Source organism: Chanos chanos, chromosome 9 (genome assembly GCF_902362185.1).
Source record: "Chanos chanos chromosome 9, fChaCha1.1, whole genome shotgun sequence".
Taxonomy (NCBI): Eukaryota; Metazoa; Chordata; class Actinopteri; order Gonorynchiformes; family Chanidae; genus Chanos; species Chanos chanos.
In genome coordinates this window covers 6,176,760-6,203,065 of record NC_044503.1, presented here as the reverse complement: position 1 = coordinate 6,203,065, position 26,306 = coordinate 6,176,760, and the positions used below count along the sequence as shown (strand labels likewise).

Genomic DNA, 26,306 nt, shown 5'->3' with positions numbered 1-26,306 from the left:
TTGCCATTCATACTCATTATGGCAACTAAATGGACACAAAAACCTCCAATCGGTTTTACCAGTTATCCTGCCTTGGCCAATCAGGAAAGGCCATATGATAAGACGTCTTATTTCATCACTAACCATGCGATTAAACCTCTCACTGTATTTACTTTAATTTTATTTTTTTATTTTTTACGTTGGTATGCATTACAGTGCATCCCAGTTTTAACTCGGGGGAGTTTTTTTTTATTTAAAAATACAAACAAGAAAGTGTTTAACATATTGTACAATTGTTTTAATATGCAATCCGCTGTAAGGTCTGCTAATTGGATTTTACATGTTTTCTACCTCGGAGAATATTATAGAATAGTGCGTAAATACTTCAGTAATTCTTGCAAATTTAATGGAGCCTGGATCAGGTACTGTATTATAAACGCACAATTTGACGTTATTCCATTTAATTAAACTTTGACCTGGTAACTTTTTTTCCCGAACAAACCGTGGCAAAGATATTGATAGTAAATATATAGAGCCATTTTCCTCGAAATCTGTTCGCGTGCGCTCGTTTGTGAATATGGAGGAAAAGAGGACTTTTATTTCGATGCACTCAATTTAAAAAAAAACGTGAACGCGGAAGTGTGAGGGTGCAACTAAAGTTGGTCCGGGCTACTCAGTGAAGTGAACTGGGACAAATATTTCCCAGTGTTTCGCGTGAAGAGTTTTGATCAGGAAGGTTTCGTTTCACTTAGATGCAATAGCTTGTCGTCCGTAAGTTAATTATTAAAAGACAGTGACACAGGCTTTCATTAAACCTGTACAGGTGGATAGGTAAGATAAATGGTCTCTCAGACAGTTCACTTTATTTTCTGAATGAATAAGTGCTTGTATTTTGTTGAATTTGAAACTGGTCTCTCTAACAAGGTTGCAGACAATCAAAAACGTCCGACCAGATAAAATGGCAGCGTTGCTTTCTGTGCAGTTAAAGTCAGTACTGAGGAAACGGGGGAACGCGAAGCCCTTGGGAAACACTAACATATATGCAGTCTTTACGACCAGTCAGCGTCAATATAGCAGCAAGGATGGTGGGTCTGAGTATTTACACAGAAGTATTGTTCCAACGATGCACTATCAGAAGAGTTTACCAAGGTAAGTATCTTGTACGACTATTTTTTGCAGGTAGCGGTAGTAATTGTGTATAAATCGTAAAGAATCTTTTGCTTCAACAACTTAATCAGTGTAAAGTGATGTGTACTTATGTATCTGATGATCGCATTTTTAACCCGGTATATGCCAACATTATTATTCTGTTCTTAGTGTGACACATAGAAAATGTAGGTGAAAGTGCACAGGGTTATCGCGAGCAATGGGGGCGGGGAGCATTGGTGTAGCATGTAAATATGCCCCCTCAATCTAATCGCCAGATTTTCTGTCCGCTGTATCTACCAGCTCTGTGATAGGCTCCGTTTTTCAACCAGTGCATTTCGGATGTACCATTTTTTAGGTTACCTGTGCCCAAACTGGAGGATACAATACGAAGATATTTGGCAGCTCAAAGACCCTTGTTAAACGATGAGCAATACAGGTAAACGTCAGGATTTAAAATGTGTACTTCATATGTTCTCTGTCTCATGTGTGCTGGATCATACTACTATTTTATGGCCCTGGACGTGTAGCCTGACATGTAATCTGTTCCAGTAATACAGAGAAACTGGCAAAAAGTTTCCAGAGTGGTGTGGGTAAAGAGCTACATGAAGAGCTGGTAGTTCAAGACAAGAAAAACAAACACACCAGCTATATTTCTGGTGAGTTGCAATATTCAGTTGAAATACACACAGTAAGCCATAAATCACTCTACTACTATCCTTGCATTATGGGACGAGTGGTGTAGCACTAATTAATGATTGACTTCCTCTCACTGTTTTCCTAGCACCATGGTTTGATATGTATTTGTCTGCCCGAGATTCGGTGGTACTCAATTACAACCCCTTCATGTCCTTTAACCCTGACCCAAAACCTGAATACAACAACCAACTGGTGAGGGCCACCAACATGGTGTGTTCTGCTGTGCGGTTTATGAAAACGCTTCGTGCTGGTCTTCTTGAGCCTGAGGTATTCCATCTCAACCCAGCCAAAAGTGACACGGACAACTTCAAGAAGTTCATCCGCTGGGTACCATCTTCTCTTTCTTGGTTTGGAGCTTACATGGTGAATGCATATCCTCTGGATATGTCTCAGTACTTTCGCCTTTTTAACTCCACGCGTATACCCAAAGCAAAGCGGGATGAGCTGTTCGTGGACCAGAAGGGACGGCACCTTCTGGTCATGAGGCGGGGTAACATGTATGTGTTTGACGCGGTTGACCGCAACGGTAACCTGGTAAAACCAACGGAGATCTTGTCACACCTGAAGTACATCCTGTCCGACCCCACCCCAGCCCCCGCGTTCCCCCTGGGCTACCTGACCAGTGAGAACAGGGACGTTTGGGCAGGTTTGAGGGAGAAACTTTTAGCTAACGGAAACGCGGAAACCCTGGCGCTAGTGGACAGCGCTCTGTTCTGCCTCTGTTTGGACGAAGACAACATGCGTGACCATATTCATATCTCCCACAACATGTTGCATGGTGACGGCCATAACAGATGGTATGACAAGTCTTTCAGTATCATCCTCACTAAAGATGGGCAGGCCGCTATTAATTTTGAGCATGCTTGGGGGGATGGTGTGGCAGTCCTCCGTTTCCAGAACGAAGTCTTTAAAGACACGACAGAGAAGCCTCTAGTGAGTCCGGATTCCCAGCCAGCGGCAGTCGATTCGGCGTCGGCGGTGCACAGACTCGAGTTCAAACTGGATGCGGAGTTAGAAAACGGTGTCGCTAAAGCCAAAGAGAACTTCGACGCAGCTGTCTCTAAACTAACCATAGACGCCATCCAGTTCACAAAAGGAGGTAAGGAACAGCTAAAGAAGAAGAAACTAAGCCCGGACGCAATTGCTCAGCTGTCTTTTCAGATGGGTTTCCTGCGACAGTACGGACAGACCGTGGCCACTTATGAATCCTGCAGCACTGCCGCCTTCAAACACGGCCGCACAGAAACCATCCGTCCGGCCAGCATCCACACAAAACGGTGCGCCCACGCCTTCGTGCACGAGCCAGGCAAGCACAGTGTGGAGCAGCTTCAGGGACTGCTGAATGAATGCTCCAAATATCATGGGCAGCTCACCAAAGAGGCAGCCATGGGTGAGTACAAGTAGACGTCAGAGCTTGTCGATCACATACTGTAATGTTTTGTCATCGATTGCTCCTCTGAAAATTATACGACACCCCCACCCCCGGAAATTAGGTGTTTTCAAAGTTGTTTGTTGAATTGTTTCATAATTTTGGAATCATTTCAACGTCACACCATTGTCTAATGCATGCTATGCAAAGCTGACTGTTGTTAACATTTTTTCTTGATAAACAGGGCAAGGATTTGACCGTCACCTATTTGCTTTGCGCTACTTGGCCGGTTCTAAGGGAATGGCTTTACCCAGTCTGTACCAGGACCCAGCGTATGCTGCCATAAACTACAACATACTATCTACCAGCACGCTCACCAGCCCTGCCGTCAGCCTTGGTGGCTTTGCTCCCGTGGTGCCTGACGGTTACGGGGTGGGCTACGGAGTTCACGACGAGTGGATCGGCTGCAACGTCTCCAGTTACCCAGCCAGGAATGTCCACGAATTTCTGCAGTGTGTTCAGAAATCTCTGGAGGATATATTTACTGTTCTTGAAGGAAAGCCTATTAGTTAATGTCTAGCACTAGGTGATGCAGGAGAGCTGAAGTCTCACCAATCAGGAATGAGCCTGATTGGTGAGACACCAAGGCTTGACAGAGCATTAAGACTGAGTTTACGAAGGTTAGGACTATAAGGATGAGACATAATTGATATCACATGGGCATTACAGCAGCTGAGATTGCAAAATAGGTCTTTGGTTGATTCATCCATATTAGAAAAATATTAACAGGCTCAAATGAGACCATGGACGAATACATTTTAAAAGTATTTAGGGATGTGCAGTATAGGCAGTGCTTGTCTAGAGTAAAATGTATTGAGAGACTAATGTTCCAATAGTTTGTGTTACTGCCTTTCTACCATTCCTATACTTTCAATATGTATTTTACCTAGGTTTCTTTCATGTCTTTAACCAATCAGGACACACATTGTCATACTGGAAAATGATGTCATCTGCCAAGACTAAAGGGGGGGGGGGGGGGGGGGGGGGGGGGGGGGGGATATGCATGACCTTTCCGACAGCTTTCAATAAAACCGTGGCTGATAAACTAGATTAAACATTCATCTTCTTTTACTGTCATCTTCTTTAATCTAGTTTATGTTGAAGTTCTAGAACATACTCTAAGGCTTTCACAGATAGCACAAAACACCCCTGAGGAACTGATTTTCCCTTGCCCTCCCTGTAACACTGCACTGTTCAGCTTTGACACAGATTCATATCTGTGTTAAGACTGAAAGAAAAAAGTTGATTTATATTTTTTTTGTAGTAGTCCTGGCATGTGCAGGTAACTTAGAATGCCTTATCCATGAAGAGAATGTCATGTAGTAAGACTTACGCATAATACATTTCCAGCACTTCTGAGGAATACCTGCAAGTTTTCTGAGTCATAGAAGAAATTCTACCATTTGTCTCGACAGCTGGAGTGACAGATAGCCACACTTGGTCTCATAATTTAATGAGGTACCTCAAACCGTTTGCTATTAAATTCAGAGTGATCTGCTTGTCTCACTGTGCCTTACACAATAAAGCGCTGTGAATAACTGATAATGGATTATAATAGTTTTGTTATCTTGTGCTGTCCTTGGGTATACTCCGAGTGTATGGAAAAAGAATTGCATTGTTGTTATTGCAGGCTCTATTAAGGTTTATAATTAATAAACATTTGAAGAAAATAAAGATTTTTTTTTTTCCTGTGTGAGTGAATGACAATACCGTGTACATGTTCAGAAGTACAGAAAACGTATGTGGTTGTAAACTCCAGCAACGTCAGAGAACCAACGCGAGAATATCGGGTCAATTATTTTATTTAAAAAAAAAAAAAAGAAGAACACCACAGCAGATCCATCCAAAGCAATGTACAAATGTTTAGAAAGAAGCAAATATGTACTAAAAGACTATTTCCAGGAAACGTAAACAGCATTGAACTTAGATAGGCTTGATCTTGAAGTGAAGTCCGATGAGACTGAAGACGAGACATTTCAGGTCCTGAACCAGGTAGTAGAACACTCGGAGGCCCTCTGGATCCCTGAAAAACAGGATGCTGATCACCTGAGGCACACTCTAACGTCATTCAGCATCAGAGCAAACTGGAACAGCGGAGCCACTTGCTCCAAATAATACCTCCAGTGTTTTCTTCACTACTCAAGTGGCATTAAGATCAAATGATGGTTTAAGCCAAAGTTTGTACAATAGTAAAGCGTTCAACAAAACTAAAATCAAAACTACATAAATTGTCACTACCAGATTCCAGACGCAGAGGAGGTTAGTAGCACTCTGAAGTGAGCCATGAAATTACTTTTTGTCTGCTGGTCTTACCACCGTCTGAAATCATAGCAAAACCAAGGCACTGTGCTTACTTTGACTGGTTGACATCAATTAAAGATCCAATCTTGGAGGTTGTGAATGAGATGTGTTCATCACCAATAACAATCTCCAGCTCCTTCAAAGGAAAAAGGAACACAAATCAGTTATACTGTAAAACCCATGAGCAAGATCAATCCATGCTTTGCCGACAATCTCTGATTATGCAAATCTGGTCTGAATCATTGAGAGCTACTAGAGTGTTTTAAGTCCACTAGAATCCAGCACTAGTTGTTGGACTCTTCTAGAATAGTACGATGCCTTGTACGTCATCTCTAATAAGTAATGCCTTCAAATGAGAAATTGCAAAGAATCCTGAGATAGCAAAAGCATGTAATGTAAAGAATGTGTCAATATATGTCAATATTTATGCACCCTACTCATGATATGGTGAAAAACAATGTTCCATGCACGAAGCTGGGCTGACCAACCTGTCTGCCGACCCTGTCTGGAGGGGGCCACAACGCATCGTCTTCTTTGGTGATCTCACTGTCGTCAATGATCCTCTTCAACTCCTCCATCACGCTTTTGTGTACGTAGGCCTAATGTACAGGTAACGTGTTTCAAAAACATCACAGATTTTTCAGTACACTTATGAGTACATCATTGCTACTTCTCTGAATGGTTCGCTAATAAGACCAACTTTAACTTTTGGACAAAGTCGTGTGTAATTTCACGACAAGCGAGTTCTCCAGAAATGCATCGTCATACTTTGATTAAAAAAAGAAGAAGAATTTCAACAACTTTACCTCTTTTCTGATCATGACGTCGTTCTTGTAGTTGCTGTTGTTGGCATACCTCAGCTTTCCTAAAGGGAAAGCAAAAATACAATCACTAAGTTCAAGCAACAAATACTCCGCATTTAATGACAGGAGATCATTTATAGTTTCATGGAAAAACCGTTTAACCGACAGCATCCAAGCGCCCAGGAATGTATAATTGTTACATCCAAAACATCAAGTCTCAGTAAACTTTACATACATCTAACGTTAGATAGCTCCTCTAATACCATTCTCCATCTTCCGAAGACGGAAATAACGTTACATCTCATAATAATCGAGCCCAACGTACGAACGATTTATTAATACAAACAACAGCTCTACTTTGCCTATTGAATGAACATTTGGGTAGTTTAGCAGTATGGTGAACATGCTTTCCAGGCCCGAACAAAGTTAGCAAATTAGCAAAGCAGCCCCTCTTGCTATTACCGTGCAGCTAGCTTAGTTGGTTAGCTAGAGTAGCATGCTAGTTGGCGGTTTACTTACCGTCAGGCCTAAACTCAAATTCCAGAAATTCATGCCCAAATTTGCCTTTATGCCCAACATAGTATCGCAAGTAAAAGTCACTCGTAGACATAGCTCTACTTAATGGGCACCAAATTAGTATCGTCCACTGTGGTAACTACACTTGCGATTCTGTTGCGTGTAGGATACCGCCTGGATGTCGGCTAACACTAGCGCGCATGCGTGCGTGTTTCAGTTTCATACGTCATTAAAGTGTCGCATAATGATGATGATTCTGTAGTACTGCAGGACATGATTTAAAAATTTATGCTGGTGAGATTATTGTTCAATAGTGAGGGCCAACTATTTGGTTATTCTGATTTCCTTCAAAAATACGGGATCCCCATCAAAGCAAGATGGATTGCTATTGTCTCCGCTAGTTGTTCCCTAAGGTCTATCTCAGCTTATATTTGGGAGTATAAATAATATGTGTGGGATCCCTTATTTAGACGACTTCACTTTAAATGGTGTCTGCGTTTATAACTGAATTTCTAGCAATGCTAAGGACATTATACAGTGACAGCATACGTAAATCATTCCACGTAAATCAGATTGGTTCTCAAAATACAATGATATAGACTGGGAAGAAGCATGTAACCTTCCTGGGAAGTAAGACAGTTGGTTTAAAATGGTCCATTTGATTGAATGCGTGAAACAAATGATATCTAGATATCTTGAAGGTACAGATAATTTGTGTGAATTTAATCTTCTAGAACAGGAAGTTGTTACCACACATTTATTTTTTTGTATGTACAGTAAAATACTCTGGTATGAAGTGGAGGACTAACTCCTTTAATTGCTTAGACAATTAAAAGTAGAAGTAAATCTAACAGATAGAGACATTTTCCTAGCTTTGAGCGTAAAGACATTAACCAAGACATATATATTTAATATATCTTTGTATCATCTTTGATAAATGTCATATTTGCAAACGAAAATAAGCAAATACTAAAGCCAACATTACCCTGTTGAAAAGCTAATTAGCTAAATTCAGCTGTAAATCCTAACCTTTTTCATGTCTTGATTTTGTTCTGTAATGTAATTTCAACTGTATACATGTTAATGAAAAATGTTACACTATACTGTTGTTACTATGTATACTTCTGACTCACTGAATAAAAGACTCTACTTGAAAAAACATTGTGAAGGAAAGATAAATAAAACGTGTATTAAAAGGTTAATAAATAAAAAATAATAGTAAAACATTTGATTGCATTAAATAATCGGATTTAAATTTACTAGATAAAAATACTAATGAATTTCTGGTTTTGTAATAGACTATAAAACTCGGGTCTTTACGGTCTTCTTATAGCTGACGATAATCAACCGCTTCGGGCTCCCTCCTCCAATCATTGTTTTACACTAGAGTATAAACTGCTAACAAATACTGCTATCATTTCAATGGTCGAGTGATACTGCAATGTCAAGTATCTACCACAGGGTGGCAGTGTTAATGTCGAAAACAGTTCCAACCTAACACAGACCTGATGAGCCAAACACGTTTTTTTTTTTTCCCTATACATTCTAATCTCTGCATATCAGAGCTTATATGACATACGAAGAGAAACATTCATAAAGGAAAAAAATACTTTATTCTGTTTCGCTCGATTTTCAGTCGTTTATTTACAAAATCTTCTGCACTTGTTTATACATATTACATAATGACACACTGCTCATGAATCATTGGTTCATTTGTAGCATAGCTCGAGGGAGAAAAAATCATTAGACAAACGTAACCTGGGAATATGACCTTAAATCTCTGTGTTCTGGGGGGTATTCCAAGTACATGCTTTAGTGTCTGACCTGACTAAATTAACTCAGGGCAAGTAGTAAACCTCCTAATAGAACAGCCCCATGGCTTCATTCTCCTAGCAAAACAAAGCCACAGGGCTCTTCCACTAGAAGGTTTACTACTCACTGAGTTAACTTATCTCGGTTAGTCACTAAACCACGGACTTGGAATACCCCCCAGTTACACGTAACTGTGTGTTGTCACTGAGTAAAACAGATATATTTCCGAGCTGAGAGATGTGACTAATTGTGGTTTTATTCTTTTCCCTGTTTATTTATTTTAGTTCAACACTTCAATCAGGGAGATTGTTGTTTTGAAGTTTTTCGATTGTCTTAACACTGTCTGCCAATAGTACATCCCAAGCATTTTTTTTTTCAGTTACAGTACTTAGTCAAGCATATTGCAAATATTACAAAAAAAAAAACAAAAACAAAAAACAGTAGCCTTAATATAAGCAAACTTATATTTAAGGCCAACACATCCTTTCTCTTGTGTCACTATTCTACCTACTTCACTTTTACAGAGAGAAGATATAAAATTTATTGTTTTTGGGTAGAGGGAAGGGTGTTGGGGTGGTCCTTAAAAAAAAACCCATCATCACTTATACACTACTATTAAATTGCACATTCTGAAAACAGTCATTCTTACAGCAATTACATACAGAACAGTGGCAATGGTTTACTTCCACGGGAAAGTACAAACAATCAAACCTCCATAGTCTTTGAGACCTCTTGACATTTTATGTAACAGACAAAGTGTTTATTTGTTATGGGCCATATGGGTTGTGTTCTGTGTGTTCCCCATCGTAAAAGGGTGAGAACCTGTTCAGCATAAACACAGGAAGTCCCATTCTAGTCTGTATACTGGAGCTTATGAAGGCCTGTGTGACTTGTGAGTTTGCCAGATCTGTGAATACTACTTGGATGCTGAAGGTAGACGTTTATAAGGCTTAGTGCTTCTGATACCGCAGCTGGTGACTGAATCGTCTCTATGCGTTACTGATGGGTGATTGAACTGACCGTGTCAAACGTAACCAGTTATTGGTTTCTTATGAACGCTGAGTGAAAAGTGGGTCACACTGCAACTTCATGTGCTGTAGGCATATGTGTGTGCGTGCGCGTGTGTGTATTTATACTGGTTTGTGTGTTTCTTGTATTCATTTCACGACCTGTTACTGCTCATAGGTCCTGCAATTATTATAATGCATGTTGGTAAATTAGGATGTGGTTATGAGGAATTCAGTTGTATGTGATGTAAGTAATGTGGCAGCAATATAGTTGAAACATTTCAAGTAAGAAGGCTGATAAGACCAGGAATGTGTGGATATTTATCCAACTTAACCTAAGACACAGAACAGAAAGGTTGAGTGCGTATTTTACACAATTCACTCACAAAATAACACCTCCGTATTTGTCACCAGGGCTGTGTTTTATTGACCTATGACCTCACAGCCCCTTAAGTCTTCAGAAAAATTCCAGTGAGATTTTTGAATGCATTTCCACTTTCACGGTAAATGTCTACAGAAAGCAAATTTTTTATATATTTGAATACTGAATAACCCTGTTTTATAGCAGCAATGCAGAGAAAAAGGTGAGTTTACTTTGTGAAAACACAACACATTGCCACCATACATCTTTAAAGACCAGTCTTTAAATCAAAATCTCAAACTAATGGAGATTGCTGTAATGTTGTTAGGTCCCTGAAGCACATTTTAGCCGTGTTAGAAACATGAAGCATATGTCAGGGCCCACATGCATCAAGCCTCTCAGAGTAACGGTACTGATCTGAGGTCAGCTCCCCTCAGTTCATATATTTGCATTTATTAGTATTATAATGGCACACACTGTTCTAAGATCAGTACTCTGAGAAACTGGATATACATGACCTATAGACTAAGATTGCATTTCCAAGAGCCTGCACACTTAGGCTAAGGACTGAGTTGGGATCCTGAGCAATAGAAAGAGGTTAGTTTGTTCACAGAGTTAAACAGAAAGCTCAAGGAGCAGTATATGATCTCTTTGGTGACACTTGTCACGCCACAACGACAAAAAAAAGAAAAGAAAAGAAAAGAAAAAAAGTCATAGACTGGTCTGTATGCTATCAAAGTTTACATCTTTTAACTTAGGAGGTGTTTGACAGACAAGACAATACTATAGGGATCATGAGGAAATAAGAAAGAAATAATATTTTCATATTGTCTTTTGTACAGGTTGGTCATACCAGACTTAAAAGATAATTCAGAATACCATGACCTAAAAGATTTAAGACAGTACAGGAGAAGAAAAAAAGAAAAAAAAAAAAGACATGCATGCACAATCGCCTCCCAACACATTTCAGCACATCATTTAAGCAGTGCGGAAGTTGTTCAGTAAATTGCAAGATGTTCAGAAATGTTATATTGCATTGCTGGACTCGCAGGCGAACTACATAAAAGCCTGGAGAAAACCCCTGACCTTTCATTTCATATGGCTCTAATATGCTCTTCACAGCGACGCGTTTCCGATCAAGAAGGTGCTATTTCAAGAGCTTGTTTGCTGAGCCACCACCTCACCAGGGCAGCAGAGACTTTAATCACATTGTATCTGCTCACGCAACAACCACAAATGTTTTATGGCACCGGAGTGGGCACAGGTTAGGGTACTTCAAGCGTTTTAACTCCTGCGTCTAAACATATGCACACAAAACCACTTAAAATGATCCAAAACTTAATTTAGTCCATTTATCCTCATTTGTCATGATGCTGCCAACCTGTAGTGTCTATATTAAACGTTTGCTGGGATACTGGTTTGTGTCAATTCTGTGTTTGACCCAAATCACATTTCTATTAGTGTGCTGTAAATATTAAAGCTTTTTTTTTTGTTTTTTCCAAGATTCTCTGATGAAACGATTGTTGATTTGAAGCAAAGAGAGCTTATCTCGCGCTTTGTAACGGTTTTGAGTTGTCTACCATAGAGGAAGTGGTAATTCTGTTAAATGTTCGTTGTTCCCACCTGTGTACTCTTGAATTTCAGCAGAAAAGGACAGTTACATGTCAAACAAAAAGATTAACAAAGCTGTTTGTAAAAGACAAAAGCGCTGGGTAGCTAAGCCGTCCTCTCCAGCAGCCAAGGGGGATAAGGGTAAAATTTAAGGGACCTGCATTCTTCCTCATTTATTCACAAGCAGAGAGAGAGAGAGAGAGGTACCAAAAAAAAAAAAAGCATAAATATATGGATAAGAAAAACACTCTAGTCTTTGACCTCCAGCGGCTCCCAAATTAGGAACCCTTTTTTTTTCCCCCTCTTTGCCGCCAAAGAAAATTAATTTAGCCGGTTAAAAAAAAAGAAAAACGAAAAAAAAAAAAAAAAAAAAAACCACTTAAGGGAAAAAAAACCAAAACAAAACCAAAAGGCCGTTCTTGTAGTTTTTGCACGTTTTCTTCCAGACTCCTTAGTTTAAATACAGTGTTGGCTAACGGACAGTATGTACACATTATCCTCCCTCCCCCTTTCCTCTTTCGCCGTCCATCTTTTTTTTTTTTCCATCGCTTCGTCGGGAGAGGGCTGACGGGGGTCAGTGGGGTCGGCTGCTGGATTCGGAAGGCTGTCGTTTCCGAGGCACACAGTGACCGTTCAGCACCCCGTTCTGTCGTTTGGTCAGACCGCCGTTCAGAAAGTCCTGGATGTGCTGCACGATCAAGTTTATGGCGACTGGAGGGAGTGAGGTAAAAGGACAAAAACAAGAGAAGTTAACGGCACTCTTTTTCTAATTTGCATTAGGACGGCTTCTGACGCTACCACAGCGGTGCACGTGTGTTTAAAAAGGAGCTTTAATGCCGACTGGCATCTTTGCTTGGCTGCAAAATCGCTGCGTTTGTGGATGAGGGGTTAACATCAGTCACAGCTTCTGCTGTGTTCAACCCTTAAGTAGATTATTTTATCCTAATGTATACTTCAGTATTTTAACAAAAAAACATTTTTTCACAAGTCTGGGAACACAAAATCTAAAAATAAAATTACATACTGTATTTTGGCCTGATATGCTAGGGAGTTTAACACATTTTGTTCACGAAATATATAACATAACATATAATTCTCTGTGATGTAGCGGTTCAGACACTGTGCTTCTACACAAGACTGACTTATATGTTCAACTGAAAAATGTACCAGCTTAAAAAAAAAGAAGAGAGAGAGAGAGATAAGCTTAAAAAAAAAAGAGAGAGAGAGAGAGAGAGAGAGAGAGAAGGAGGGAGACAGATAATGTCCCAACATCTACATGCTTTAGGATCAAAACATTTCTGTTTATACTCCTGTAATCCACTCTTAGTCTCAACATGTCCTTATAAATGGTGCCCGTTCTGCACTGGAGCAGGTGTGAAAGACAGACAGATATTTACGTCCGTCTGTTATTATTCCGGCAGAGAGACCTTTATGCAAGGGGGGGGGGGGTAGTGCTGGAACAGAAGAGTAAAACACAAGTAAAAGCAAAACACTCAACCTTACCGAGATTATCAGCTCCCCTTGGAATGATCACGTCAGCATATTTCTTTGTCTGAGAACACACACACACACAAAAAAGGCAAAACAATTATGGACAAAATCCTGAGAAAATCACGCCCAGCTCCACTCATTTGGTGAGCGATTCTTTGAGCTAAATAAGATCATCTACACTGCAATAATCTTCCATCTGCTTACATGGTAATGAACAATAAATCTGTGTACCTCATTTGACCGTGTGTGATCGGTTGAGAGGTTAATAAAAAGTTCAGTAATATGGGCCGTAACATGGCTAATGGTTACTCTGTCATTTTTTCAGGGTAATAGGAGAATAGAATGAAACAGAATAATACAATGAAACAGAAGTGGTTGAAATGAAACCTATTATGCTGATAAAACTGTTGGAATAAAAAACGAATTCTATATTTCACAAAAAAATGGGACAAAAAGAGGTACAATTTAGCAGAGTGTTATAGCCAGGGCATTAGTAACCATTGAGGAGACCTACAATGGGAAATGAGTGATAATGGGCTCATTAATGAACACATGACAGAGAATTGTTTTTACACAAGAGTTAAAGGCTACTGCTACTCCTAAAGATGGACAACTACTCTGATGCTTGCCGGTTTAAAGAAGCAAAAAGCCCTTTAGTCAAAACAAAATATTCTAAACTTTGTTTTTCCATGAGAAATCTGCCATGTTTTGTAATAAAGCATAAAACAGCAACTACTATAGCGACTGTGTAAATGAACAGATTTATGCTGGTGCGAGTATAAAAAAAAAAAAAAAAAGTTTTAAAAGACACTAACACGTCGCTTCAGCGACAGTAAAGTCGGACTTCGGCTTCACAGCCTCGGGTATTGCTCTTACAGCTCACGGGCTGTACCCTCTCTGACGGCGGTAAAAAGCCGCTGACTACGGTTGAACTCACTGGCAGGCAGAACTCCTCGAATGCTGGCTTTACAAAGGTAATGTACTGAGTCAGGATCTGCTCCAGGTCCCGCCCTCGCTCACTGATGTCTCTCAGGACTGCAATAGAGAGAGAGAGAGAGAGAGAGAGAGAGAGAGAGAGAGAGAGAGAGAGAGAGAGAGAGAGAGAGAGAGAGAGAGAGAGAGAGAGAGAGAGAGAGAGAGAGAGAGAGAGGGGGGCAGGCCAGGTAAACGGCAAATGTTAAGCCTCTTAAGCGAACTTTCGGGCCAAATGCGAATGCCCCGTTTCTCACCTCGTCGCGACAGTCGCGTGTCGGCGTCCGTGTCCACAAACAGCTTCATTTGGAAAAGGTCCCTGATCTCCTGAGAGTAGAACATGAGGATTCCTTCAAACAGAACCACATCAGCTGGGTACACAGTTATGGTCTCCTCCTTCCTACAAACATTCAGTCAGGAGATAAAACAGACCAGACCGAGACAACGGCCCAATTAATTCACAATGTGAAATGTGTTGACTATCCATTAGGGCTGTTAACTGCACAAAACAAAAAAACACACGCCCGTTACACCTTAGATATACTGAGTGATGACAATTACACAAACATGTCAGTCAAAATTACAATTAAAATTCACTTCCGATACATTTTTTCATTGTTAATCACATGTAATTGAACGTGGGCGAGCTCAGACCAACCTGGAATGGGTTACAAAATCATACACTGGTATCTGTACTGTTCTCCCCTCCATAATGTCCCACAAAGTCTTCACTATCAACTCATTATCAAAAGCGTCTGTAAACAAAGGAGAGAAAGACCCAGAGAGAGAGAGGGAAAAACAGGAAGAGAGATATTAAAGCTCTACGTCTAAAATTTCCAAACTGTGCAGGTGGCATAATCCCCAAAGTGGAGTGGCAGGTTGTGGTTGTACGTGTATGTGTGTGTGTGTGTGTGTGTGTGCGTGCGCGTCCACATAAAGCAGTTACACACACCCTCTACAGCAGCTGCCAAGGTACACAGGCTTCACAGCTTGGCATCAATTGTGCCAGGGAGGGAACTAGGCTAAGAACGACGCAGGCTAGCTCTCAAAGTACCAGGGATGAATAGAGTGATAGACTGTGGAATGACATGTGTTGTGTGAATGTGCAGAAGTACATGTGTCACATTTAATGTGTGAATTTATGTATATTTTCATCTCAGTACTCAGATGCGTTCGAAAACAAAAGCAGCAGAGTTTAACTGTTTTTTTTTTTTGTTTGGTTGGTTTTTTTTTAAAGATTTATCCCAAATGTCAAGAGCCCCTGCAATAAATAGAGCTTTTCAGCCAAAACACAACACTCTCATTACATCAAGAACAAGAAAATAAAACTGTGTCTAATCAGAAGACTTCCCCTCATAACTACTCTCCAGTCAGTGGAGCCCAACCCAGTCAAAATCCCCTCCATCAGATGTGGTCTGTTGAACTGGGCCCTATTTCAGAAAGCAGGTTTAGTGAAAACTCTGACTTAGTTAACTCAGAGCAAGCAGTAAACCTCCTAATAGAAGAGCCCTATGGCTTCATTCTCCTTGCAAAACAAAACCATAGGGCTCTTCTATTGGAAGGTTTACTGCTTACTGAGTTCACTACACCCGCTTTCTGAAACAGGGCCCAGGTCTGAAGGTCAAGCTGAAGGTTCTTTACCTGGGTGATCAAAGTTATACTGGCCCTTGAGGGCCTTGGCTTTCTGTTCAGCAGTGAGGACCCTGTAGAAGCTGTCTTGACTGAGAATGGCCACTTGTCTCTGGTGATGGTCGATCTTATTCTGCCCGAGAAGTTCCATGATCTTCCCACATACTGACGACTTAGAGAACAGCCAGTGAGAGAAGGCCAAAAAAAAAAAAGAAAGAGAAGACAAGAATAGAATTGGGCAGTTGGTTACTGGATCTCTAGAAAACAGATAGGGAGTCATTAGAATAGAAGCTTCTTAGGACCAAAGTGCAATAGCCCCACTTGGTTTATAAGTCATTTTACACTTGAGACACAAAACGTCCAACCCCCTAGGCGCTGTGTCTTTTGATTCACACCCATACCACCTTGCAAAGTCTCACGCGCACCCAGTGTTAGGACTGCATATCAGAGGTCATTCCTTTCCCACAAATAGTCGACCGTGTGCCATGTTCCACTGCCCTACTGCCCTCCTCTGTGCCCAGCTAAATATATGGAGAGGGAAAAATGACTCATTCTCTTCAAGCAAACAAAATGTCTTTGAAAGATAAAGACTACCCAGTCTTTATCCACATGGGCAAGACTACCCAGGCTACATGGGTAGATAAACCGTACTGACACAGGCAACACCATTTCCACAGATATTTAGTGAATGAATCAATGATACCACAGCCATGTTTGAAACATGCTCTGTAAGTCAACATGTAGGCCTCTCCTGAAGCTGAAGATATACTTTGCGTATCGCGATCAACACACAGTGCTTTCTTAACATAAACAAAAAAAAAAATGCAGTGCATGTCCATTGGTGAAAACGATATTGTTCACTGGAGAATGCGAGGACACAAGCAGACACGCCCACTCGAAACACACACCTCCACACACACACACACTTGAACACACTTCCTTACTTTTTCAGGGAAATGCTGCCCACATCCTCCCACTGTTCAGGCATGTCAGAAACTCTGACTCATCTGTGCGAGAGTTCTTCTGACCAATGCACTTCACATAACCCCACCCTGTCGAATCAAAACTCTCCCTTCCATCGCTGAGGAACTGAGAGTGTAGGGGGGCGGGGGGGTAACCCTTTCCCTGAATGATGCACACATGGATTGTGACCACTCCGTGAAATCAGAGTTCCTCATATAACACACAGTATTGTCACATTCACTGTGACCTCCTTCTGCTAATTCGTAAGTTTCAGAACAATGACCTCACAAACATTATAATTAAAGATTAACAAAAAGACTAGCACTGCCTGATAAACAAACACACACACTGCATGATATGGCAGGCTATTATAATCACATACCTCAAGTTATAATGCATTTTACTACAACAATCAAGAAACTATAGGGGCCTACAAGATGAGGAGTATGACAAAGACGGGGAAAAGTAAAAGGTTACCCAGAATCTCGCATTGCCCTGTGCCACCAAATAAACTAAACTGGTAATCTAATTGGTAATAAACTAAACTGGTAATCTAATTGGATGTGGCTGCACCATCAGACCCCAGAAATGACAACGCAGAATGCTAATCCGTTAGGTCAATATAGCGTGGAGTTTAAAAAAGGAAAAAAACAAAACAAACAAAAAAAAAAAAAGGTAGGCGGGGGATGAATGCAAAACATCCAGATGCATATTCTGTTCCCTGCAAATATGATAAAAGGCAGTGAATTGACTGTGTTGCATAACAGAGAAAGACCTTCAAGAACACATTCTTCATTTATCACACAGCAAGGTTAAACAGGACAAAAACAGGCGATTCAAAACAGGATATACACAAGGGGGGGAACACCCCCCCCCCTTATAAACAGTCACACACCGTCTAAATATACGGGGGGGGGGGGGGGGGGGGGGGGGGGGGGGGGGCAAACACACAAACGCAAAATAGCTATCTTCAGTAAATGGTAATTAAGCTGATTGGAAATAATACTGAAGCTTTCTAATCATTTCACAAAATGTATTCATGCAAACATTTATGCATGAATAAAAAAAAAATAAAAAGAATCTACCACAGTGAGTGCTGTAAACTCCATTGTAAAGGGCTCTGTCTAGGCATTACAATATCTCAGAGCTTTTACAAGCCAGGCCTCCACCAGCTGTAGCACAAGCTGTCTGTTACTCAGTGCAATCCATTTAAGAAGTAATCTACCAGCATGTTCAAGCTGCCCAACAGCCTACACAAGTGACCAAAAACATGAGAGTCCAGCCTCTAATTAGGCTCTACTCCTCACAGAATCTCCAAAAATAAATCTATTAAAATAACAAAGGGAAATTCAGGAAATGTTTTGAAATGTTTTCAAAAAAAAAAAAACAGTCATCTTGTTTGATTAGACATTTTAAAGACAAAACATTTATGTGGCATAATCATGCTATACAAAAACAGATCCGTAGCCTTGAAACTGTGTTCCGTGTATCCCAGACACTGACAAAGCATTGTGGGAACAGGGTAGAGTGAAGCTTCCCTCTCTGACCTTTTATTGCTCTGAAGTGGGCATCTCTCACCCAACACAACCACTGCCCACCACTGCAGCCCTCATTTAACCTTGCAGGGCAGACAAAAAAAAAAAAAAAAAAAGCCAGCCAGGCAGGCTCTTGCCAATGCTGACTAAACATTCTTCCCCCAGTGCCTGGTGAGCTATTGTGTCGCCAATAGGCTGAGCTGCAGTTCAGATGTTTGATGTCTATGACACAAAAGCTAAAGCCATTAGCACTAACGTCTCGTAAGAATACTGGAACATGCAAAAGAAAGCTTGAAGGCACTGGCTGACAGCATGATAAACGCTAGAACTGAGAACGAGAACAGCTTTTGTGGTTGAAATGCTCCTCTGGACACGTGAAAAGAGCCGTTTGTGTAGTATGTGCATTTCATTCAGCAGTCGAAACAAACGGGTATCCTCAAATAAGAATAACAAAGACAAAAACACCATGGATTCTTTATGGGAGAGTAGAAAACATGCGAGTGTACATCACGACAACAAGTAATGACAAGCGGGCAAAACTTCAACTTGCCAAGGCCAACAAGAGGTGTTGTCTAGGAGTAGTCAAAGCAAAGACACAGAATAACAAAAGCCACGTTGGCACCTCCAACAAAAAAAAAAAAGTACAAAACAGGAAATGGAGCGGACACCTACTGCATCTGTCAAAAAGAAACATGACCGCTTTGGAGCACCTGCACGAAATACTTGTTGCCGAGGTACGTCAAAAGAAAGGGGGGGGAAAAAGAAAGAAAAACAGGCTGTAACTGTAGCTTGCTGTTTCCATGACAGAAATCGACATGACTGAGGAGAATCACAATTGATCATGTCTTTACCATGATTTCACAAAACCTAAACCTGAATAATACCATTACACCAACTCAAATTTTAAGGACAATAGCATAAACCAGCGGGTAATAGTTAACGTTCATATCATCTTGCGCAGAACTGCACCAGTACGAGATTAGCGTTTAGGGAGGTATAAAAGATTATCAAGGTGGCTGTACCATTTTAAAAGCAACGAATGTCTTCAAGAGACCAGTTAAGGGTCTAAAGGGAGAATTACAGACCACTTCCAATGAGTTTTTATATTAAGGCTGACAAAAGCCGCAGTCAAGCTTCAGACATCAAGACCGATTTCAAAAAATAAATCCTAGAGGAATAGTTCTACATGCAACAAAAGGAGCGTGCAGGCTGTCAGCTTGTGCGCATGGACTGCGACGCGCATGCCTGAGCGCACGTCATGGCAAGTTAAGGGACACATCTATGGTTTGTTCTGCTGACCCCATTATCGTTTAGCCGCAAAGACTAGGCGAATAAAATCATTGTTTGTCGAACTGTGTATATCTAAGGATTCTTTCCCTATATATCCTACCATATTTTTATAAAATGGCCACACATGTGGGATAAGACTGACGAACGAAACAGAAATAATTGACACGCAACACCTTTATCCATGTGTTCGCCCGGAGGAATGTTATGATGACACCATCTAGCAACTGAACAAAGTATGTAATGTGATTTCCGTTAGCTAACCGGTCTGGAAAATTGTTTTTCTCCCTAAACCTTTAAAACTAACACCATTATTGTAACCTGAAAGTAATCTTCGTTGTAAATTGTTACGACGAGACAAATTACGTCGACAGTGAATCTGATGGAATCTGACTAGCGATATTTACAAAGTAACCGGCTCAGCTGCGACATTTCTAACAAAGGGATTCCTGGTATACTGTTTCTCAGTGACTACTTATACCATTGTTTCACGTTTTCAGAGTAAATTTAGGGAAGACAGAGTGCTAATTTCAGGACCATGACATGTAATATGTTACGGTTTTGATAGGAGACACGGAAATTTTGAAACAAACAGATGTTTTAAGCTTCGTCTGCTAGTCAAATCAGACAGTTTCAATCCGCCGCTGAATAAAACTCATTCTATACTGATGATTCAGTTTAAAAAGCATAATTGTGTCTTTTTTGCTATTTGATGGCCACAGCAGACTATTCATATTTGCTTGCGTTATAAACAAAGAGTTAACTGTATGACAAATCACCGAGGAAGAAGTTAACTAGTCATCATTTAATGGGGCATGAATATGACATAAGAACAGAAGGTTGATACGCACGGTTAACCAACTTTGCCAATCAAGAAAAATCATAGCCAACTGACAAAGTATAAATGAATATAAACCCCTTTGCTGGTTAATCTTGACGTGAGCCACGCGGTCAGAGCGTCGGCTGTTCATCTTTTCCGATTTACAATAATAATGTTAAAACAATCTCGAACCAGAATATATTGTTTTAACACATATCAGAGTGGGCAAAAAAAGCAAAATGCTAACCTTTCCGCTGGCAGTGCCTCCGGCTACCCCGATGAGAAAAGGCTGCCGGGTAACGTGTTCATTTTCGGCTTGATTGTGTAGACTTGTTTCGCTATCGCCTGCCATGCTTGCTGTCAGAACCCCTGTTCTCTCAAAGCTGGTTTTATGGTTTTAACTCGACAAGCAGCCGGGCGTTTCCGCCTCCTCTCCTCTCAGCTGAGCCGAGGCCCAGACCTCCGCTTGTGTGTGTGTGTGTGTGTGTCTGTGTGTTCAGTATTTTGATACGTCGTATGTAAATAAATCTAAATACCTTGGCTGTGAGAAATCTGACAGACAATATGGTTGTTACTGTCGGTGAGGTCCTCTCCAAACATGGTTTTAACTGCAAAAATGAATAACATGCGCTATCTTATTATAGCTTCAAGTATAACTTATTGTTCATCAGGACTATTTTAACATGTAATTATTTGAGTATATTATCAACAAACACTTTTATACGCATAATGCAGGTCATGTGATGGGGAGGGAACCTGGTCATTACTATCTTAATGTCATCACCTGCGGGAATGCAGCTGAGTCTTTAGGAAAACAATTCTTAAAACCAAATTAGGCGGGTTTTTCCTCAGAATCTGTTGGTTTTCTAATGTAAATGCAGGCTTTAGAACAGTGATTTTTTCATTAGACGTCTCTCTCTGTTGTGACTAGGCCTACATATCGGCATTCAGCGTTTGGCGTACTTTGTTACAAAAATATGTAAATATGTTCAAATATGTCACCTTTATATTCACAAAAAGTAGAAACAGTCAGTGTAAAAAAAATCTGTCATTCGGCAACACAGTCGAGTAACTGATGAGTTAATGTTCCCCTCTGCTGTGACTCATTAAATTGAGATTAACAATCATTATTGGGATACTTTGTAGTGGCATTCTTTTCCCATTTGTAGTTAGTTGAATTACAACACTAGTCATACATAATCACAGGGTGCGTTGGGGTGATCGTTCTAAGCCCATTTTACACTCGCCTGAACATTTGCATTGCTATTGTTTGATAGTTTCGAGGACGTGATTGTAATAGTACTGCCCAGACAGGTGGCAGTTTATTGTTTTAACGCCCCCTTTCTGTTTGAGCTACCTATAATGTTTTCTAATTAAAGTTAATATATCAAGTGTCCTCTAACTTTAAGGGCTGATGTTCTGAAAAGAGAGCAAGGCTGTCCAGAAATGATATAGCTCTTCTCACTCCTATCTTTCAGCCCATAACACTGACCTTTATCTCGGGGCTCTGCAAGGTTTCTCAGACACAGGTGTGTAGAATTCGCTGGTGTGTGGATTGTGAGCTATAGATGTTACCTTTTACGACTGTAGGCTTCCTTGCTTATAAAAATGTTTGTCAATGGACATTTCTCTTTTGGAGGAATTAAAACACACTTTAAGAGAATGATTGTATCAAATTCGTATGTTCGCTAGGTAAAGATGAATGTAAATAGATAATCAAAAATAATCAAAGATGGAAGAGTAGAAATATGAATAAATAAATGCATTTGTCAGTGAAGTATTTCAGTGTTTATGCCTCATTTTTAATGGCGAATTCTTTCTTTTAGTTTTATTATTTTGCTGGTGCTTTTGTTCCTTTATTTCCCCGTTTGTTTGTACTGTGACTCTTCCATCGTCAGGGTTGTGCAGCTATACCATCCTTCATTTTCATAGGTGAGCATAAAACTCTTCAGACCATCGAGGGTCCACCCATGAGAAAAAAGGCTCGCCTCCTTCAGACTTATTGTGGGCCTTTGAGGTTTCTTAGAAAAAGCCAACCTGGATTAACGCTCTATCTTTTGTTATGCCATTGTGATTTCAATAGCACCCGGTTGTGATTGTTAAACCTCCAGCCACTAGATGGCGATATACTTCACTCTATTCTGCGGTTCATTAGAAGAAGGAGCAAGTTGGACGCAGTTTCATGACGTTACTCCACTTGTAGTATTTGCTGACGCTGCTTACCGACTCAAGTCGGTCCTTGTAACCGGTTTTGATCCAAAAATATAAGTAAAATCCCTGTCAAAATGAGTACTATGTTTGCAGATACAATACTAATTGTGTTCATATCTGTGTGCACGGCTTTATTAGCGGAGGGTAAGTCGATTTCGTGGTAAGATTTAGTAGTTAACCAACAAGCCAAATCCATTCCCTAACATTTAGCTTCTTAGCTAAATGTAACGAAGATTAAGCGTGTGGCTTCGTGACGTTTATATAAGTTTTGAAATATATCCGATTTGTTCTGATTTTCTCATGTATAGGTATAACATGGGTTTTGGTGTACCGAACAGACAAGTACAAAAGACTAAAGGCGGAGGTGGAGAAACAAAGTAAAAAGTGTGAGTACTCATGTTTTGCTGTATCAATTAGAGGTCAAAGTTACCTGTTAGGGTTGACACCTGATCCAGCCATAGTCGGATATCTGATTTTGAGCGTATTTAAGAGACGAACAACGACGCTCTTTTTTTTTTTTTTTTTTTTTTTTTTGTAATTTTATACATTTATTCGGTAATTATTGTTTCTCATTTAATCTTTCGTCCTAGTAATTTCAAGTGTCATGGTTTTCTTCAATTTTCATTATGTTGCTGTCTTTTTTTTTTCTCAGTGGAGAAAAAGAAGGAAACTATCACAGAATCTGCTGGACGTCAGCAAAAGAAAAAGATTGGTAAGAGAGAATCAGCAGTCACTCGCCGACACATTCTGTACCTTAAACTAGTAAGCATACTGTACAATGTATTTTACACCTAAGTGAGGAGAATTACTCAGATTTGCTGGTATACTGAGGAGACTCAGCTGTCCCAGTCATAGTAAACATGTGCTAATCTCTGTGAACAGAAAGACAAGAGGAGAAGCTGAAGAATAACAACAGAGATCTGTCAATGGTAAGAACTCTTTCTTTCTTGTCCCGCTTGTCTGAAACTACATGCTCTACATGAAAAGAAACTACATGCTCTGTATGTTTTAATTGTTGCTTATAGCACTGATGTTCCCGAGATGGACAAACTGGCACTGTTAGAACAATGCATATATATATATATATATATATATATATATATATATATATATATATATATATAAAATCAATAACATCAGGTCTCCTTGCATTATAGGTACGGATGAAGTCTATGTTTGCTATTGGCTTCTGCTTCACAGCGTTGATGGGGATGTTCAATTCCATGTAAGTAGATGATTGGACATATCAGTGCGATTAAGTTTACAGGGATCATTTAAGTTGATATCTTTTAATGGGATTTTAGTCCTCTCTGGTTAAAAAAAAAAGAAGATGTGAACTCACTTATGAAGCACTTGTTCCACAACATCTCCCTGTCACATTAGAATTCATCCAAATGATGATGATGATAATAATAATAATAATAATAATAATAATAATAATAATAATAATGATACGAGTTTCTTTAGAGCCCAATATCACTATTTATAGTCTCAAAGGGCTTTACATGTCCACAACAAATTCAAATCAAAATTATATCATCTATAAGTTAGAGACAGTAGATAAGACTTTAGTTTGGTTTCAAAGTTATGAAGAGAGTTTGCCCCCCTAATTTCTGTAGGTAGACTATTCAAGAGGAAGGGAGAGCGGTAGGAGAAGGCTCGGTAGTCTCAGACAAAGTAGTTATTGTCTTACCAAGTTCTTCCTTAACTTCCAATTCTAGCTTCGATGGACGTGTAGTGGCAAAGCTACCCTTTGTCCCACTGTCTTACATCCAAGGCCTGTCACATCGCAACCTGCTGGGCGAAGACTACACTGACTGTTCTTTCATATTCCTTTACATTCTCTGCACCATGTCCATTCGACAGGTATGCTCTCTGACAATTACATATGTTCACTGTATAGACTGAACGCGCTTGGGTCAGCGCCCAACAAACTGTCCAAATGACCAACAAATTTTACACCCCCCGCTATAACTTTATACTACCACTATTTTATATGCTAACAGTGAGATTGACGTAAACTGGAGGGATATCTTGTTTAAACTTGTCCCACAAATCAGTGATGATTTGTCAGTTAGTTGACTTCAATTATTTTACAGTTTATATGAGCTACGCTTTATCATTGTGTTAACTTTTGTTACCTGCATACAGTAATGCTCACTGACAAAACATTTCTTGCCTATTTCAGTACAAATTATGGGAAACTACTTGCTACTGTATTTAGTATTATTGATCCATTATTTATTTATTTATTTATTCTCTCCAGAATATCCAAAAGATGCTGGGTCTTGCTCCCTCAAGAGCTGCCACCAAACAAGCAGGAGGATTTTTGGGACCCCCTCCTCAGGCGGCCAAGTTCTCCTAAACATTGGACAATAAGCTCCTGATTGTTGCCGGCTTTGCATGGGGAAACAGCTTTTGTGCCCCCTGCTGGAGAGAAGATAAACTTTCCATTCTGTTAACATGCTTCCCGTTGGGGGGAAAAAAAAAAAATCAGTATTGGACTTCAGCAACTACTACAGCCTGTTGCAGTCACTTTGTCGTCGTGTTCTAACATCCTTTTAATTTGATTTCTCTGTATTTTTTTATTGAAATTCCTAGATTCCCTAAATGTAGTTATCGTATGTGAGTAGGATTTTAATATAAAAGTCCTCACAACCTGACATTTTGAGGTGTTTTGGACAAGAGATTTGTAATATATTTCTTCATAAGAGCCTATTCATTTTTGCCGTGAAAATTGTTATCTAAGGTGGCATAAATGTGAATTCTGTGGTTAACCCATAATTCATCTGTAATCTCTAAGACAGAGGTGCCCTAGAGGGCCAAAGTCCCGCTGCTTTTCTTTGTGACCAACTACACATGGTCTTTCATTGGCTGAAGAGCACACTCACCTGTTTTTCAGATAAAAATCAGCCTATAATTAAGAGATGAGAACTAAAAGCAGCAGGCTTTTGGTCGTCCAGGACTGAATTTGGGCATCTCTGCTCTAAACTGACATCAGTATGTCTGTCCACATTAAGAGTGCAGTTTTGAATCTAGAAGGAAACTCCTCTTGTTCTGATTGAATAACTCTACCACTGAGACCTGTTGTATCACATCTTTTATATAAAATTGGATTTAAAATTCTAAATTTCTGTGAACCGATTACATTTGTGATTGTTTTATTTATTATAGCTCCAAGAAGTACAATAAAAGTAACCTAAATATAATATGTTTGGCTTTTAATGTTTTCATTATACTCAGTATCCAAAATTTACTCGTGTTTCTTTAATTTTTGGCCTTTAACAGTATAATGGTGAATTTACCAGATAAAGCTACATTCCTCCATCAAGCATGACTTGACTGAAATGACCCTACATCCCATAATAACCTTTGCTTATCGAACAAATAAAACTTAAATCAGGCATAAAAGTCCTGTTAGCAGGCTGTATAGATAACTTTGTGTTGGTCTCATTTTTTTCGACGTCTGTCATTTATCAGTAACAGCGTGCTTCAAAACTAAGCTAAATAGTTTAAATGAATAAAGTATAAATGAAAACTGACAAAAACCTCATCTGGGGTTTCTCAGAGTCCATGAGAGTGGAAACTTCTGGAATGTGAAGATTCTTCTGTTGCTGGACATACAAAAGAGTCGGATGTTTGGATCAGCAATTGTGGGGTGGATCCGCACCTGACCGCCCTGCTCCAATAGGAACAACTATATTAAAATACAGTGAAGTTGTACTGAATGCAAT

At 39.9% G+C, this 26,306-nt stretch overlaps 4 protein-coding genes across 5 annotated transcripts; 2 read left to right on the top strand and 2 right to left on the bottom strand.

Moving 5' to 3' along the window:
- Positions 1-627: 627 nt before the first annotated feature.
- On the top strand, positions 628-4,223 carry cpt2 (carnitine palmitoyltransferase 2). Of its 2 annotated transcripts, none has more exons than XM_030784741.1 (5): positions 628-1,128; positions 1,484-1,564; positions 1,678-1,784; positions 1,910-3,142; positions 3,435-4,223. In XM_030784741.1, exons 1-5 carry the CDS (start codon positions 938-940, stop codon positions 3,764-3,766), a joined length of 1,944 nt encoding a protein of 647 aa, XP_030640601.1. In that variant the 5' UTR covers positions 628-937; the 3' UTR covers positions 3,767-4,223. The 2 variants fall into 2 exon arrangements, with proteins under 2 accessions (XP_030640601.1, XP_030640600.1); XM_030784740.1 differs by having other exon boundaries at positions 1,910-3,214; positions 3,438-4,223.
- Positions 4,224-5,057: 834 nt separating this feature from the next.
- magoh (mago homolog, exon junction complex subunit) lies at positions 5,058-7,063 on the bottom strand. The gene is made up of 5 exons (XM_030784491.1): positions 6,877-7,063; positions 6,361-6,419; positions 6,043-6,153; positions 5,608-5,690; positions 5,058-5,276 (listed from the first exon to the last, which is right to left on the bottom strand). Exons 1-5 carry the CDS (start codon positions 6,965-6,967, stop codon positions 5,177-5,179), a joined length of 444 nt encoding a protein of 147 aa, XP_030640351.1. The 5' UTR covers positions 6,968-7,063; the 3' UTR covers positions 5,058-5,176.
- Positions 7,064-12,238: 5,175 nt separating this feature from the next.
- uck2a (uridine-cytidine kinase 2a) lies at positions 12,239-20,722 on the bottom strand. Its single transcript, XM_030784752.1, has 7 exons — positions 20,609-20,722; positions 15,769-15,928; positions 14,786-14,882; positions 14,385-14,527; positions 14,093-14,190; positions 13,168-13,216; positions 12,239-12,375 (listed from the first exon to the last, which is right to left on the bottom strand). Exons 1-7 carry the CDS (start codon positions 20,711-20,713, stop codon positions 12,239-12,241), a joined length of 789 nt encoding a protein of 262 aa, XP_030640612.1. The 5' UTR covers positions 20,714-20,722.
- Positions 20,723-22,570: 1,848 nt separating this feature from the next.
- Positions 22,571-25,771, top strand: tmco1 (transmembrane and coiled-coil domains 1). The gene is made up of 7 exons (XM_030783950.1): positions 22,571-22,716; positions 22,881-22,958; positions 23,225-23,284; positions 23,455-23,501; positions 23,730-23,797; positions 24,294-24,438; positions 24,839-25,771. Exons 1-7 carry the CDS (start codon positions 22,647-22,649, stop codon positions 24,935-24,937), a joined length of 567 nt encoding a protein of 188 aa, XP_030639810.1. The 5' UTR covers positions 22,571-22,646; the 3' UTR covers positions 24,938-25,771.
- The last annotated feature ends 535 nt before the right edge of the window (positions 25,772-26,306 follow it).